The 17,758-nt window shown below is 41.5% G+C and overlaps 1 protein-coding gene across 3 annotated transcripts in view; it reads left to right on the top strand.

Moving 5' to 3' along the window:
- Positions 1-17,523, top strand: part of TMEM65 (transmembrane protein 65) — a 37,151-nt gene extending 19,628 nt beyond the window's left edge. For all 3 annotated transcript variants that reach the window (XM_065054367.1, XM_065054368.1, XM_065054369.1), the window contains 6 exons: positions 5,908-5,952; positions 8,020-8,087; positions 9,335-9,389; positions 10,542-10,584; positions 12,052-12,157; positions 13,612-17,523. In XM_065054367.1, the coding sequence (XP_064910439.1) occupies positions 5,908-5,952; positions 8,020-8,087; positions 9,335-9,389; positions 10,542-10,584; positions 12,052-12,157; positions 13,612-13,707 (413 nt within the window). In that variant the 3' untranslated portion in view covers positions 13,708-17,523. The remainder of the gene's footprint in view (positions 1-5,907; positions 5,953-8,019; positions 8,088-9,334; positions 9,390-10,541; positions 10,585-12,051; positions 12,158-13,611) is intronic.
- The last annotated feature ends 235 nt before the right edge of the window (positions 17,524-17,758 follow it).

The following is a 17,758-nucleotide window of genomic DNA, read 5'->3' as shown; positions in this document are numbered from 1 at the left end:
TGATAAAACGAATCCTGGTGTCTCCTTCAGCACCGTGGCACAGGGTCTTGTGAAATGCAATACTGGAGTGCTTTAGGGTTTCTTTCCCAGAGATTTAAACCCTGAATTGTTGGATTCTGACTGAATTCAGTTCTTGGAAGGGGATTTTGCAGTTCGAATCTGTTTCTTTTTACAGTGAAAGAGGTGACGGGCCTGTTTCCTCTGCTGTACTCTCTTTTGAAAATTCAAATAGTCAGAACAGCTTCCTATGAATAAATACCCTATTCTGAAATTTTTGCTATCTAGAGTTTTAAAATAATTGCTTTAAAGACATTTTTTTGGATCTCCATGAGATTTGTTCCCCAGTGCCTTCATATCTTTGTGGAGTTTTAAAGTATGTTATGCTTTAAAGTGGTGGCATTGGAAGTGATTCTGGAAAAAGGTTATTAAATAACAGTGGTTATTTAATTCTTTCTGCTGTAATTCTGGTTTGTGTTTGTTTCTTTTCCCCCTCCCTGTGTCCCAGGCTTAAACTAAGCCTTGGCCCCTGCGAGCAGAGCCGAGCTGGTGCAGGCAGAGCTCTGGTCCTGCCGGGGCAGACTGTGCTTCAGCCATCAGCGAACGTTTCTTTGTGCTTGAAGGCTGTTTTTGGTGCTGCACAGCTTTGTCCTTGAGCCTTGTCCTGCAGGGACCGTGTGAGGAGGTCCTGAGCAACCTGGTCGAGTGGTCCCTGCTCTGAGCAGGCTGGGCCTGGATCCCGCTCCAGGCTGGAGACACGAGCCCTGGCCCAGGCAGGGAGGGTGTCAGGACTGGAGCTTCCCACCCCGGACCTGGAGTGGGGTTGACCTGCACTTCGTTATCAGAACTTCTGTCACACTGCTCCTGTCCTATCTGGAATATTGTGTCCAGTTCTGGGCCCCTCAGTTCCATAAGGACAGGGAACTGCTGGAGAGAGTCCAGCGCAGGGCAACAAAGATGATGGTGAAGGGAGTGGAGCATCTCCCGTGTGAGGAAAGGCTGAGGGAGCTGGGTCTCTTTGGCTTCGAGGAGCCTGAGAGGTGACCTCATTAATGTTTACAAATACATAAAGGATGAGTGTCATAAGGATGGAGCCAGGCTCTTTTCAATGACAACCAGTGGTAGGACAAGGGGTAATGAGTTCAAACTGGAACACAAGAGGTTCCGCTTAAATTTGGCAAGAAACTTCTTCTCAGTGAGGGTGACAGACACTGGACCAGGCTGCCCAGGTGGGTTGTGGAGTCTCCTTCTCTGGAGACATTCAAAACCTGCCTGGACACCTTCCTGTGTAACCTCATCTGGGTGTTCCTGCTCTGGTGGGGGGATTGGACCAGATGATCTTTTGAGGTCCCTTCCAACCCCTGACATTCTGTGATTCTGTGATCCCTGTCTCATTAATATGTGTGATCCCAGATTTTTTTTTCCCCCCACATTAATTCGTTTCTCAATAATGAAGGAAGCTGTATGTCAGCCACTCTGCCAGGTGAGTTTAGTGAGAGGCTCTTTTGGAAAAGAAAGCCCTTATGGATGTGACAGGAGGATGCTGTGACCCACATGAGAGTTTCCTGTGGCTGGACAAGAGCAGCCTGGTCTCCAGAGTGTGACCCACCTTGCTGTCCTTAGGGACCTCTTGTAACATTTGACTGCCCTAGTGCTGTTGGAGCACCTTGGGTGCCCTGTTCCGTAGAAGGGATATTTAGGAGGAATCCCACACTGCCAAAGCAGGTTAAGTCAATGATTAACTAATTTTTGCTTATGTTTGAACCCCTGTGGTTTCCTCCTACCTTGTTCTAACTCATCTCTCCTCTGTCCCCAAAGCAGTGTCTCTCAGCCTCCCTCCCTTTAAATCCATCCTAAGATAGTGCTTGATTTATGCTCCAAAGGGAGGAGGTTTATGTCCTTTTCAGTTCATGTGACTTGAAACTCCCATTATTCATAAAGGCAAAAGATTATTTTTTTTCTCCTACCAAATACTTGTCCTCAATTCCTCCTGTTAGTAATGAGTTTCTGAAATCAATTATGCAGTGGTTTTTAGCTTTTTTAAATAGCTTCCTAGCTACACTGAATAGAGTATAATTATGTAGACTGCCATGTATTATAAAACTCAAAGATCAGCTGTAGTTAAATTCATGAGACTGGTGTTCTAGAGCTTTGTAGTATTTTGTGACAAACCAAATAGTCTTCTGTATTGGTACCCAAAGTTACTTCACTTGGGAGTTATCTAAACTAACTAGATACTGTAGTCAGGTCAAGCTATGAAACAATGTCTTCCTCAGGGGTAAATAGTGTTTTCTGGAAGTTTATCTATGCCGTTACAGCTTTTTCTCATTAAATCCTTGTGTATGGAGAACTAGACTTGAAGAACAGATGGCACTTGAGCGGGGATGGTTTCAGTGGCCGTGTCACACGAAGCCAAGGACCCAGGCTGGTCCCATTGGAGCAGAAGGCCGTGGAGGGCAATGCTCTGTGACTTCTTGTGCTCGAGCTCGTGGGTTTGGGTTTTCATTGTGTCCTTGGTACCAGGCGGGTAGGAAAGCTCCCTCAGGAGTGTGACATTGCTGCTGTATGTAGTCTCGCCACCCCCAGGGCATCGAGAGCTCTTGGAAACCGTGGCTTTGGTTAATCACTTTGGTTCAAAGTCACTCTGATATTCCCCGGTGTGGTACAAATTTTCTTCCTCTGGTCTCTGAAAAAAGCTGCTGAAAGGGCAGTGCTGGTGTGTACAGACAGCGCTCTCTTTTTCTATGCTTCTGTCAAAGCTTTTCTTAACCTGCCAGGATGGAGGGAGAGCATACGTGACAAGTGCAGGAGTTTATGTTGGGGAAAATGGGTCTCATCCCCAGTCCCATCCTTCCTGAACACAAGCTGAAAATTTGGGTCTGGCTGTCGGGCCCCTGTCACGGAGGCACCCCGTAGGTTAATTTAAGGGACAACAAGGTCCAAAAACAACTTTTATTAAACCGGTGAGAAACAGGGTTTTAGCACTCCAAAAGTGACTTAAATACAGGTTCGGATATCAGTTGAGGAAAATTATTAAGGGGCAGCAACTAACACAACAGGCGGTCCACAGTGTGCATGCATGTGGCTTCACTCAAAACAATGCCGGAGCCGTCCCTGAGTCCCGGAGAAGCACACACTTGCCTGAACACGGTGCGGGATTATTTTTAAGGAGATACACGCACTCGTAGTGAGTACGGGAAGCGTACACTCGCGATTCCGCGAGGGTAAATTTATAATACACTCACAATCCTGCGAGGGTTAATTTACTTACACGTGCAAATGTGCATGGAATATTACACGTGCTTACGTGGAAGCACGGGACGAAAATACACGCGCAATTGTGCGAGTAAATAATTTAAAGTACGCATGCAAATGTGCACGGAAAGTTACACGTGCATATGTGCACGGGAGGAAAATACACCCGCGATTCTGCGAGGATTAATTTTACACGCGCTCATATGGAGCACGGAAAGTTATACGTGCATATGTGCATGAAAAATATAAATATACTCGCAATCCTGCGAGAAGTTTTACTCACAGCCGTGGCGGCGAGGCAAGCGGAGTCCCCATCCCGGGGAGGGGGGCTCTCGGCGGCAGCATCTTGGTCGTGCTCCGAGAGACCCACACAATGGGCGGAGTCTCGACGAGAGTCCCGTTTTTATACTGGCTGATCAGATCTGACTGTGTCCAGTTCTGGGCCCCTCAGTTCCAGAAGGACAGGGAACTGCTGGAGAGGGTCCAGCGTAGGGCAACAAAGATGATTAAGGGAGTGGAGCACCTCCCTTATGAGGAAAGGCTGAGGGAGCTGGGGCTCTTTAGCTTGGAGAAGAGGAGACTAAGGGGGGACCTCATTAATGTTTATAAATATATAAAGGGTGAGTGCCATGAGGATGGAGCCAGGCTCTTCTCGGTGGCAAACAATGATAGGACAAGGGGTAATGGGATCAAGCTGGAACACAAGAGTTTCCACTTAAATTTGAGAAAAAACTTCTCAGTGAGGGTGACAGACACTGGAACAGGCTGCCCAGGGAGGTTGTGGAGTCTCCTTCTCTGGAGACATTCAAAACCCGTCTGGACATGTTCCTGTGCGACCTCACCTAGGCGTTCCTGCTCCAGCAGGGGGATTGGACTAGATGATCTTTTGAGGTCCCTTCCAATCCCAAACATACTGTGATACTGTGATACTGTGATTCTAGAAGCTTCTCTGCACCCCCACACTGTCTGTGGGTGCCCATGAAGCCTCCAAACATCCCCCACACTGGCTGCAGGCTCAGTGTGCCTCGGCACTCCCTTCTCCTAATGGCCCTGGCCAGGGTGCTCTGGGGCCAAACAAAAGAAGCTGTTCGCCTCAAGTAGCAGAGAGAGAGAGGGAGATGTGCCCACTCCTTCCATACTGAAGGAGGGAGGGGGAGAGAGGGGGGGTTGCATTCTGCCACAGCCCCAGCGATGCCTGAGGCTATGAAAGTTCAGCCCTCACACGGCTCCCCTCTGTTCACCATGAGATGTTCTTCTGTTCTTCCTCCAGCCTGAGGTTTGGATCTGTGAATTCCTTGACATCTTCTAGGGGAAAAATAAAATATTTCTCTAGGATTTGGCCTGTACTTCTTCCAGTTGCGTGATGAGAACAGGTGGTGTTTGTAGCTCAGGTGGCTCATCTCTTGTGTAGAGGGAAGAAGCAACTCTTCAGTAACTGCCGAAGCTTGAAAGTTGTTACAGTTTGACCTTAAATTCATGAAATTATTTTGCAAGTCAGTGTCCTGGTTGACTGAATACTGGTGTAATGGTTTAACCATTTTTTATTTTTTCAAAGTTAATTTAAATGAATATTTGGGTTTTTTCCTTTACAATAACTTGGAATATAGGAGGGACTTGAGTGCAGGGAGACTCACACTAGTCTGCACAGTTTAGCAAGACACCAAGATGATTTATAGCCTGTGTTTTACAGTGTTGTATTTTCATGTACCTGGCTGCCCCAAGTAAAATTTGAATACTTGAGGTAGTGTTGTCAGCACCTCTCATGTTTTACCATTTTTTACCTTTGCCTATAGCAGTTATTTAATTGAAAGTAGGGAAGCAACATGTCAAAAGCTCAGGGTTCGTGATACTGGAAGATATTGGGGCAACTTTTTTTTTTTTTTCTGGTTTCAAAAGCGGTCTTATGCTCAAAATTCACATTTGAAAAACAGAAAAGCCAGAAAAAGTGTAACACGTCAGTGTTGCTGCTGTGTCTGTGCATCTCCTCTGTCAGACTGGCTTGGCTCCTTGCCGAGCACTGTCAAGCTCAGGAGTGACGTCCTGCTCCTTCAAACCCTCAATGGTTTGAGGCCAGGATACCCGAAACACGCACCAAATGACCAGATGTGACGTGCTGTTGCTGAAATCACTGACCTCTAATGTTCTCTTAGTATTTTTCTTTTATTCTCATACTAGCTGTTAAAAGATACCCTCTGTCAGAACATAAGTGGTAGGGGGTTTTTGCAGATGTCTCTGGAGGAAAGCAGGTTGTCTGCTGCATGCTTAGAGGACCTCTAACAACAAATAAGAAAATACAATTCTGTCTGAATATCCTGCTTTTTTTCTAATTTCAGTGTGTTATTCTAATTTTCAGAAATAAAAATAACTATCGGGCTGCATCTAATATGCGCTGTTACTTTGCATAATCACTTATACTAGTTTAATCTTCTAATATCATTCTAAGAATTTTTGGCCCTTAATATCATGTTATCTTTTGTAAAAATGATAAAAATGTAGATGTGAAGCATTTTTCTTCTGATTTTAAAACTGTTACATAACATAACTGTGGTGGGTTTTTTTTTCTGCGTGCTAGCAATTTGGTAAACATTTTATAATATAACAAACTGAATTTACGATGAACCAGCTAACTTTCTCATTTCATTTTGACTTCTCTAGAGAAGTTGGAGGTTGCACCACCATCTCCAGGACAACTGAGACATGGTAAAAGAAGAATGTTTGTTGAATGTGGTTTGGTCCTTGTGCGGTCTGTCTGAGTCGCTTCGTCTTTCTCCTGTCCCCATCTCTGTCCTGTGGAGGAACAGAAAACCAAAGCGAGCGCCAGCAGCCATCCTGTTTTTTCTGTATTTCATACACCTCCGCTGGAGGATCCACCATTAAGAGAAAGTAGGACAGAAAGGCGAACGAGAGCGCGCTGTTCAAAGCCGGCAGCAAACCTTGTTTTTCTGAGCCAAGCGGTGTCGATGCTGCAGCACCTCGTGGGGGTTTATGGTGTTTAAGCTTGAAAGTATTGACTTCCCTCCTGTCGCTTATATTTTAAATGAACCAAGAAGTGGGATAAAATTGCAGAGAAATTGCAAATAGATTTAGTATTCTTTATAGCACCATCGTTATTCAGATTCTGTTTTAGTTTCCAAATCAGTGTATTTTTGTGGATTTATATTCTCTCAGTGAGCAAATTAATTTAGTTGAACATTTTTGTGTTCTAAGTATCTGCACTTTTTTTTTTTTTTGCCATAAACCCTATGGGTTCCAAAATTCTGTCAGTTGTCATAAGAATACGAGCTCCAGAGTTCGGTGCACACATCTTGAAAATACTGGGCATATCTTTCCGCTTTTTTATTATGTTTTTTTGGGGGGGTTGTCCTGTGGTGGTTTAAAAAAATATAATAATAATTTGGAAAATGTCATACATTCTGTGCTTTAGTCTTTTAACACAGGCAAAGAAGGGATGTGTGTTCTTCCAAAGTAGTTACAGAAGTCCAAGCATGTTCTAGTGCCTGAGCATGAAACACCTTTTGTGTGACTTTGGTTTTTATATGATCATGGATTCATGCTGTCTGTGAAAAGTAAATCCAAAAAGGGCCCATACTGGTGCATTGTGGGTTTTTTTTTTTGCGTATATGTGTGGGGCTTTTTGTGTGTGTTTTTGTTTGTTTGCTTTGGGGGTTTTGGGGTGTTTTTGGAGGGGGGGGTTCACATGGCTTCATGGTTCATGCACTTTTCTTTCTTCACTATTCCTACCTTTGCATCTCTGTTAGTTTATTAAATGCAGGAATTATTGTTCCCATCTGAAGTGAGAGGGGTGGGGGGAAACCCAACTACTAAATAGCCGAATGCTTTTTAAATGTTAAAAAGGGAAAAGATGTAACTTTCTAAGCTCTGTTTTTAGTCAAGTAGTTCATCCCCGCTGCTGCGTTTAGTTTATGATGCTTGCACCTTGAGACTCAGCTGGCAGCTATTCCCTGCAAATTCAATCTCCATCAGTAGCTTACAAAGTAAAACCTGAAAGAGAAAATGGAACAGGGCAATAGAAAATCTTTTCACGTAGGATTTACTTGGAGTTTCAGGAACAAAAAGAATAAAATGCACAAAACAAAAGTTGAAAGTTGATGTCTTAATGTATTGAGGAGCAGCTTCACGTCTAACTTGTCCTCATCATAGTGCCCAAACAAAATGAAGACACAGAGATAATTAATGCTGTATGACACACGAGGGAAAAGCACCTCAGCATTTGCAGATTTAGCTGAAGGAGTTTTGATAAGAATGGCCTAGCTCCAGGCAATGCTTCTAAAATGCGAGTTATTAGGGAGATGTGAATAAGATGTAGCTCTTGCACAGGAATAGAGGGACTTGCAGAGAAAAGCGCTTTATTTTGAGAAAGAGAAGAACGCAGGGGATCTGCTGAGACAATTTGGCATTCTTCAGTGATGCTGGAACATTGGTTGGAAGGACTGTAAATAGTATAAAAGTTTATGTAGTTTTAAGTGTTCCTCTTAGGCACTAGTAGACATAAGTGGCTCCAATCCAAATTGTACAAGTATTTGCAAAACGTTGGTTTAGCTGGTTCATCACAAGCCATTAGTAGCGTGTGTAGCAAAGGGTTTTACTAAATCTGACAAAAATGAAAAGGTCACTAATAGTAGTAGGAAAAGGATTTGGCGTATGTTGTCTGTTTCTCTTAAAGGCAATGTCAGACCGACATTTCGGTTGTTTGTGTGAACTGTCTTATAAATACTTATTCTCTCTTTGTTGCTTTATTTCTTGTAGTGTTCTTCCACAATGCATTACCTTTTGTAGGGTTTGGATTTTTGGATAATGCAATTATGATTGCTGCGGTAAGTTAATAATTAAATTCTCTCATCAATTCAGCATGATTCCTGTTGTTCAAGGAGTAAATGAGCTTCAGGAAGACTCTGCCTCTGTATCAACTCACTAATTTCTATATTTGTTTTTCAAAGAAAGTGCCCACACTCTATTGAGCCTTTGCAGAATGCAAAGGAGTGTTGTGACTAATTTTACTGAATTGAGAAGGGGCTCATTTTTTTTCTTCTCCTGACCTGTGCTGCAAGACACATTTATGATCCTGTATGTAGTCAATACATTTTTTTTGTCCATACTGATGATAATGTGATTGTCACGTGTTGATGAATAGGTCTTCTGGGTTTTTACTGATGTGTTGCTTTCTGCTGAGTGATGCAGGCGATTCAGTGCTGATGCTGATTTGCACTGTTGCAGACTGACATGTCTGAGTAACACTCCTTTCCTGTTCATTTGGAAGATGAAACGGGCTAATGGAACGGGGAGATGGATAAAGGCCAAAGATACTGTTCCTTGGGTAGGATTAGTGGGATAATTCAGGTGGAAACAGGCTGCAGGACCCACTGGGTCTCTGGTCTTGCTCCTGCTCAGGACCTGGTTAAGGTCTCTGCTCCTGCTCAAGGTCTCTGGTTAGACCTTCTCAAACCAACATCAGCTCTAAGGTCACACCAAGTTGTTAATGATTTTATCCTGTCATTCTTTAAAAGCTTTAAGGGCAGAGATTCGAAAACCTGTTCCAGTTCTTGACAGCCCTCGCAGTATAAAACATCTTACAACTGGAACGTGTCTTATTTTGATTCATGCCCATTGTCTTTCTCCCTCAGGTCACACGCTGCTGTTTCATTGTGCGGTTCAGTGGGGTTTTGTTTCTTCAACTGAAAAAATAAGGATCCATGATACTGCATTTTATTAGGTTGCTCAGTATGTGTAGAAATTTGCATTGAGAGCTGTGCATTGAGCTAAGAATTACAGTGGGGAAGGTGGTATGTAGAGAGAGGGACTACAGTTCTGTCCCTTACGTGGCTGCTATGAAACAATAGAAAATATTAAAAGAATATCAGAAGTAGGCTCTTGTCCTAGGGAGAAATGCACATGCCAGGAGGGCAGGAGCTCTGCAAATCTAGTAAAAGTAATGGCCATTTATCCTTTCAATTTTAACATAAACAAATGGAAAAAAACATAAGCAATACTTTTGCCAGTTGAATCAGTATCATCTGTTTTAACTCCAAATCCTTCAAATAATGAAAAACCTCTTATTTTTCAGGGAACGCAAATAGAATTGTCAATTGGAGTTGTCCTAGGAATTTCAACTATGGCAGGCAAGTAATAAAAGTGTAATATGTATAGGGTAAGAAGGCACATGCCTACGTTTTAGTCTGACCATGGGCCACAGGGCTGGAAGTGCTTCTTCCTTGGTTTTGCAGCTGCCTTTCCTCATAGAGAAACAACCTGTGGTTGAACCCAGGACATATTCCCTTTGCAGAAACAGAATTTCAGTTCAAAGAGCTTTTGAAATGCTTGTTATCAGTTTTAATCGAAAAATTTGAACCCTGGGTCACTTAGAAAAGTGTATTTGCATTTGTGTAACGGAACTGCTCTGAATGCCCTAGGGTCTGATACCTGTGTATGTGTATATATGTGTGTGTAAGTTGCTGTTTGCTTGCGGTGTTCAGATCAGATCAGTGCAGGGGTCCTGTTGCTGCCCCGGCCGGTGGTTTTGGTGGCTGCTCTGCCTCCCGGTGATACCACAGCCCAGCAGCCGCCCCCCTCCTGCACTGGCCCAAACCGATAAGCTCAGCCTTGGTGCCTCTGCAGTGTCAGAGGGGAAAATAAACTGCTCGTGGATCTGCCAGCTGCAGGTGTAGCATTTCTCAAAAGCACACAGATAGCTTAACTAAGAATTGATATAGCAGAACAAATGAATAATTTGGAAATTTGCAGCCCTCCATTGTGATGCAAGACAGAAGCAAGCTTCTCACTCAGATATGCAGTGTTTTAAGTGTATTCTTCCCAAAGTGACACAGTTCGTGCATATTTTAATTTTTTTATCCAAGCTACATACATGAGTAACAGCTCCTTCCATTTCCAGTGGTGCTGCCCGCGCAGGCACCAGAGGCCTCGCGTGCTGTCCCGCGTTAGCTGTGGGAAACCACGTGTGGCCGTTTTTAACTCGGGTCTGAAAAGCTGTTACCTCGATTTCCAGGTGTTAGTGTTGTCTTTTTCTATTTGTGAAGGTTTCTTTATCTAAGTTGAGAAAAATAATTGCACTTCCTATTACTGTTAGGCTGCTGCTGTTACTACAAGCTCTAACGAGGTCAGAGGAAAAGCTCCAAAATAAAATAAACTTACTTCTAATCCTTTATGTAATATATACTGATAAGAGTGAGGGTCACCTGTGTGGAGGGAAGGGAGCTGGTTGGTTTTGTTTCTAGTTGAAATAATACTTTGCCACCTTCTTCTTTTCCCTCCAGCTGCTGCTTTGGGAAACCTTGTTTCAGATTTAGCTGGACTGGGGTATGTCTGAATTTGTTTTAAGAATGTATTTTTTCTTTTTCCTCTCTAGCAAACCCTATTGATACTACTGAACTGAAACAAACCGCTGAAATGGTTTTATTTTTTTTACCTACCTCTTGAATTTTCAGTAAGCTCCGTGGCTGTAGAAATGTATTCTGCCCTTGCTAAGAAACAGTTGGGATATTAGGTGGTTCTTACCAAGGCTAAAACTGCAGTGCCACAGTTTTGAAAGCCTTCTGTTATTACACTATTATATATTCTAAGTGGTAAAATTGAGATTGGCATTTAACCCCTTCAGTGTATTATGTAGGTATTACTTCTAAGGAATTATGAGAATTTTTGTCACAAAAAAGTACATTTGCTAAAAGTACGTGAGCAGTGTATTTTCATCCACGTTTCAAGGAGAGACTGAGCAGAACATCATCTAAACGCTCGGCTCTAAAGTCACTGAGTTGGAGCTCAAGGTGTGTTAAATGCCTTTGAATAGGAGCTGAAAACCCACGTTCAGATAAAGAAACTCAGTTTAGCTCTCAATTCCAACACCTTTTTGAGGAAAACCACGTAACGGGGACTGTAACTGTTTGCAGGCAGTGGGAACTGGGAGGGTTTGTTGCAGGAAGATTCATTGTGTTTGTTCCCTTGTACAGTCCCGGGTGCCTGAACCGGCCCTGGGGGCGCTCGCTCTGTTCCCAGAGCGGGGCTGCTGGATTGGGGTCTTGCTGCTGAACCAGTACAGATACTGCTGTGAACAGCTTGGAAAAACATCGGTTTTGTGATATAAAATACTGTTGTGATAGAATAGGTATTGTTATTCTATCACTGTTATTCTATTCTATCTATAGGTATTGTTATTCTATCACTGTTGTGATAGAACAGGATAGAATAGGTCCTTAGGTACTGTTATGCCTAGATCTGAAGACATTTCCTTCTCCTCAGATATAACAATTATTATATATCAGAAATCTTTCCAGATCTATCCATTGCTAAGAAGCAACAAATACATCTGACATAAACAGATGCAGCTGACTTTAAAAAAGGAAATTTCTGAGTAATTGCTATAAGTAAAGCTGTCTCCTCTGTCTCCTGTGCCTCTGATTTCCCACTTTCCCTCCTTTTTTTTTCTGTGAAGATAACCAAGTTTATTACTAACTAGTGTGTGAGTGTGGAACATTTCCTTTACTAAAGGCTATTTATAAGCTGTGCTAAAATACAGTAGCATTCGCGCCATCAGTGTCTTACTGCATCACATTTTTTCTGGAAATATTACATATTAAATCAGTGAGAAAATTAGTTACTTTACATTGCAAAATATGGCCAGAAGTCTGAATGCTTTCCTGTATTTACCTCTCAATGGCTTTATGACTCTACCGAAGGCAAAGCTATTCATTTTAAGTGCTTCAAATATTTCAAAATCCTCACTAGAAGGTGATATCAGATCCAAAATCATTTGTTGTTATTTTCTTCCAGCCTTGCAGGTTATGTAGAAGCTTTAGCTTCACGACTGGGCCTGTCAATCCCTGACCTGACACCCAAACAGGCCGATATGTGGCAAACGCGTCTCAGTGCACACCTGGTGAGTATCCTGCGGGCAGGCGTTTTGTTTAATGTGCCATAAATCCTTTTTGTCGCTTTTGCCATTAAATACGTAGTGTCCACTGATAGTTTGCACGTTTCCTGAAAGGTTTGGTTGTGAGCAGATGTCAGGCTTGGGTGTGTTTTTATCTGCGACAAGCCATGAGTCACTAGTAACACAGACCATGTCTGCAGTGCAGATACCTGGGCTGCGCTCTGACCACTGTGATGACACCGTTTATTTGAAAGTTAGAACCCCTTAGGAGTTTACTCCTATAGGTTCTTTGTGAAATGCTTGTTACTCATATACCTGTGGTAGTATGTATTAGTTTCTAATATTCTATAATTAGCTGGGATATGGGATTAGCTTTCTCCTGGGTAAACTTTAAACATTTCAGTAATATTCACTGCCTGGGTTTACAGTTACAGAACACTTATCTTGCAGATTAATTTTTAGGATGATGACTTAATTAACATTTAAACATTTGAAGCAGTCCCACTTCAGCAGTGAGAGCATTAGTTCATTTTGATTAAAGAAACAGATTATAAGAAACTGAGTAAAGAAACAGATATTTCTCTCAGTTTGCCAAAATGAACCTTCATGGGGAAAAACACCTTTTCACGTTTGAAGGAAGAGAAATAACACTCGCTGAGGAAAAGCAAGGAGAAAAAGAAGTCTGCTTTTGGCAGTGGTAGATGAAAGCATTGGGCCGGGAAGAACTGGTGTGCGGTCAGTGAGCTGCCCCCTAGTCTGCCCAACAGCCGAGGTTGCTGGGAGGGAGCTGAGCCTGTGGCAAAGCCGCTCATTGCACTGCCGTTCATTACTGCGCTTTCTGAGCGTCTCAACCTGCCTGCTGGCATTTTGCACTTTTTTCCTGCTGCCTCAGGTTTCTCAACACTACACACCTACTGCTGGCAATGTGGTTTGGATTTTGCCTTTTATTTCTTTCCTTTCTTGTTGACTTTTACATCTAGGTCAATTGTGAAATCTCTTCCAATGCTTTTTTTTTCCTCTTGTGCCTTTGCAAACCATCATGTTTGTAAGGAATTCTTCATTCCTGGCTTAGACAATTTGCGTTAGATACAAGCAGATACATTTATAATTGCACCTGAAATGTGGTGTAGTTTTTTTTGTTTGTTATTTTCCCTTCCCCGTATCCCTGGCCATCCAACTAACCCTTTGAGTCTGTCTCCTCCCTTTCCACCTGTGCAGCTTTTCATGGGTCATTCCCCTCCTCTTTATTCAGAATCGTCTTTTATCACGGCCTGCACTGTCTCTAACCATGTCATATCTGTCTCTCATAGATTGTGTTTCTAGTCTGCATGCTAAGAAAAATGTGGCTCCCAACCGAAAGCTAGAACAAAGGGTCTGTTTTCCTGGTTGTGTTGATACTACACAGCAAATGAGTAACAACTGATCAGTGAGAAACTTCATTTTTTCCCCCCTTTCTCTAGGGCAAAGCTATTGGAGTGACCATTGGCTGCATTTTAGGAATGTTTCCTTTGTTGTTCATTGGCGATGAGGAAGAAAAACTGGAAGAAAAAAATTAACCTTTTTACAAGACATATACAAATGTAAACTACTGTACCTCAATTATTCAATTACGCTGTCAATATTTAGGAATTAACAGACAGTAAAAAATGTATAGACTTGGGAACAAAACCTTCAGCATGTCGTTTTATGGAAACACTAATTTATTGTGGCTTTGTTGTGTTCAGTACTTATTTTTATAAGATATCATCTAACTTTTTATTTAATTGTAAATTTTTGAAGTGTTTTCACTTATGGCAACTGATGTTTACCACTCTCCCCTTTGACCTTATTCTTGAATGGATTATTACTTTAATAATCCGCCGTGGATGACAGCATCACTCGAGTTGCATATTGGTTGCTTAACAGTTGTAACTGCATGACAAATCTCACTGCTGTTCATCAGGTCCTTCAATGCAGATTATTCAGGAGGTCAGTGATGTGAAGTCCTTCACTTTGCAGGGTGACTGGTTGCCCCCCCAGCCATCATTTTGCACGACCTTTAGATATTTCAGTGACCTACGACAGTCTAGTTTGCAGTTTTTTCACTGTCTCTGAATTGTATTCTGAGATGATCATTTTAATGCTTTGACAAGGTAAGTGTTTCCAGTGCAGGCTCCCTACCAAGTCCATTTTGAAGTGGTGTTTTAACACCTTCTCTACTTTCATATTTGTGCCTTTTTTTTTTTCTCCTTTGTAAACAATATTTTGAGAATTAAGTTGAGAGATCCTTAAAGTTGTCATCCTGTGTTTTGAGTGTGGCATTAAAGAATTCAGACCAACTGTTTCAAAACCACAACCAACTTTTTCTGTTGTTCTGCTTAAAATGAGGTGTGGATAGTTGATGGGGTGGCTGAGGCTGGGGAACACTTCAGGGTATGAAGGATTGCTGGCATTGCAAGTTCATAATGGGTGGTTCAATTGAAACAATAGTGTGGCATCAGTCTGGATTAGAGGACCTGATTTGCAGATTATAACTTTGTATTTTAAGATTAAACCTTTGCTATTTTTTTTTTTTTTAAATTTTTGCTGTGAGACAATTAGTAAAAAAACCCCAAGCAACAAGAAAGGAGACGCAAGGCCTTTTTACTTTTTTTGCCTTTTATTTTTGCAGTCTTACTTGGTGCATTATGGATCTGACAGCTCAGTCACATGTAACTGCGCTTTTTTTATATGGTTATGAATAAATTGATTACAACTATCAAATATTCTTAATATTTCAGGATCTGACTTGCCAGCGGCATAATGCTAAACTGATAACTCTTACTTAAAAGAGAGGGTTTCTTATCTGCTTGAATACCATTTGGAGAAGACACTAAATAGAGAGGCACTGGGCACTTTGGAAGTTTTAGTGCTGGAATTGTTAGCACCTCTCAAGTCCCAAATGACTTTTATTTGCTGTAGGAAAGCCTTATTGTAACATGTATGTTTTATATAGCTCATTGCTTATGTCTCGGTCATAAACCAGATTTCTCTGTGTTCATTTCTAGCAGCTCTTTAACAGCAGTACTGAACTTTGACATCAAGCTTTAATGAAGGTGACAGTGTTGTATCTGGGTTTGGAAAAGCAGACTGTGAAACCTTGCAGTGAGTACTTGTAGTAGCCTTTACTGTACTCTGTAAATGAAACCATGAGAATCTGGACCAAACTGTAAAACTGAAAGAAATCTCAGCCGGACAAGAATAGAACTGTAATGCGGATGAGTTTTGGATTGCATTTTCAAAGCTGGAAGCTTCATTAGAGGAAAACAAAACAAACCACACATAATAAAAAACCCCTCCAACTAGAAAAAGAGAAAAAAAGAACCACAAAACCCACTATTTCTAGAAAATGATGCACTCTTTCCCCAACAGATTGCTGCTGGTTTACAGTACTTCAGTGATTTTTCTTTTTAATCATCCACTCATTTGTCTTGCCTTAAACTCTAACTTCACTGCCTCTGTATGTACTTTTATTTCTGTTATGTTTCTATACAGAGCTCTAAGTATTTCCCATGTGTTCTTTTTTTTAAACTGATGTACACATTAAAACAATTTTGTGTAGCTTTTTTTGTAGCTGTTTTTGCAGTAGTTCCAACACTGTTTCCCATTACGACACTGGCATCTTCATTGGAATCTTCCAGTAGAGGCCTCAGCTCTCTGCTTTGCCATCATACCAACTGGAACGCTGTTTTCATCACGTTTTTAGAGCTCATGAGAACAGTCAGGAGGCTCTGTCAGCTCTCATAGTTAATGTTTATTTTTTAATTGCAAATAGGAGAGACCCTGTACTATTGTTAAATAGCTTGTGCATGTAAACTGAGTACATTTTGTTGCTGTATGTCAAACTTGTAACTGCAAACAGTGCTTTTATCAAAAAAATTAATGAACTAAAATATCTTCAAAGAAATTAATCATGTGTTGTCTTGTTAAACTGTTCAGCTGACCACGAGAATGTGGAGGGCAAGTGACACATGGTAAGAAATCTTGGGTGTTTCAGGCTGTTGTCTGGTATTGTAATGAAGACGGTGAGTTCTGGGGTTTCAGTATCTGACAAACGTGGAGATGTAAGTTGTGATTTGAGAGGAATGGTGGCTCTGCTGGAAGCTGAAAGTGGGGTCACTTGCTTTATCTCCAGGATGCGATCGCTGCTTCGTGTGCAGTGGCAATGCTGTGCCTGGGCTGTACCCGTCTCCTCATGAGGAGAGTGGGGTTTGCTTTAGTTTTGTTTTGTTTTCCTGGGTTATACAGCGGAAATTAATCCCTGATGCTCTGATCACACTTTTAAATACTTAAATTGGAAGACAGGGAACTAACAAAACACTCCACTTTGTTTTCTGTTGACTTATCTCTGCTTGATAAAAGGAAAAGCAAACACTAACAGGCTTATTCAGAGACTTCAGTATTGCTTGGTTTTTTTTTATTCTATCAGTTTGTCCTATGTTAACAGGAATTTTTCACATTAAAGGGCTGGTAGACCGGAAATTGTGTTTATTTTAAAGTGCTGTCTTTTATTGTAACTTAAAATAGAAATGTATTTTTGACTGTACGTTATCTCTAGGGACAAACAACATACATCTGATAAGATGGTTACCCAAATCTTCTCGCCAATATTTTCTCATTCATGTACTTTTACATAAATTATTTGAATTCGACAACATATTTTGTATTGTCTTCAATTAAATTGTTGAACTTTATGTAAACGTTTGTACTACAGCAAAGCTCTTCTGTGTTTCTTTATTAGACCAGATGCTGGAGGGGAAATGTTAATAATATCCTGTGGGTATTCAACCTCACTTAAGGAAACAGGAATTTATTATTTAAGTTATCAACAGGTGGTTCTTTGTCACTGTCGTAGGAGATACCTCAGTGGAGTGTCACTTCTGTCTCTTGATGCTTGAAAGAGTGATTTAAACAATTAAAATGCTTGCATGGTAAATTAGCGGTGTTTGCAATTGCTATTAGTAAGAAGTCCACTTGCACGTGAACTTCTGGAATTAACTGAGTTTTTGTATGCAAACTAAGCCTTTTTGAACTTTCGAGCTCTTAATTTTGTTTCCCTCCTCGGTCAGTCCCTTTTGTGGATGTCTGAGCATGAAGAAATGCTGTGAGTAAAACCTCTGTACTGGGAGGATGGTCTCGTCTCACTTTGGCAGCCTGTCAGCCTGTATGGGTGGTTGTTGTTTTACTCTCTTCTGATTGCATTCTGTATTAGAACTCTTCATTAGTGTTCAGAGAGTCTATTGCACTGCTAGCCAACACATTTCCCTCTTCCCTCTTTTATATGGTCTAGTGACAAGCTGACAGAGCAACAGTATATAAACTGAAGACCTTAATAAAGTATTGAGGAATTATCATCCTGCCCTGAGAGTCTCATGCCTCTGGAATGTTTTTTTTTTTAACTTAAAATATTAAGAAAATAGCAAAAGCTACTTCAGGTTGCAGTTAAAACTCGCATAACACAAATTCAAGCTTCTGTTTTAAACTCTTTATTTAATGTTTGTTAAGGCTTTTACATTTGTCTCAGAGTTCAGGACAGGGCTGTTGGCATCCACAGTGTTGCATCAAAATAGTATTGGGGCGGGAAAGATG

This window comes from Columba livia, chromosome 2, assembly GCF_036013475.1.
Source record: "Columba livia isolate bColLiv1 breed racing homer chromosome 2, bColLiv1.pat.W.v2, whole genome shotgun sequence".
Classification (NCBI taxonomy): domain Eukaryota; kingdom Metazoa; phylum Chordata; class Aves; order Columbiformes; family Columbidae; genus Columba; species Columba livia.
Note: the sequence above shows the minus strand (reverse complement) of the source record. Positions and strands in the feature narration are given on the sequence as shown.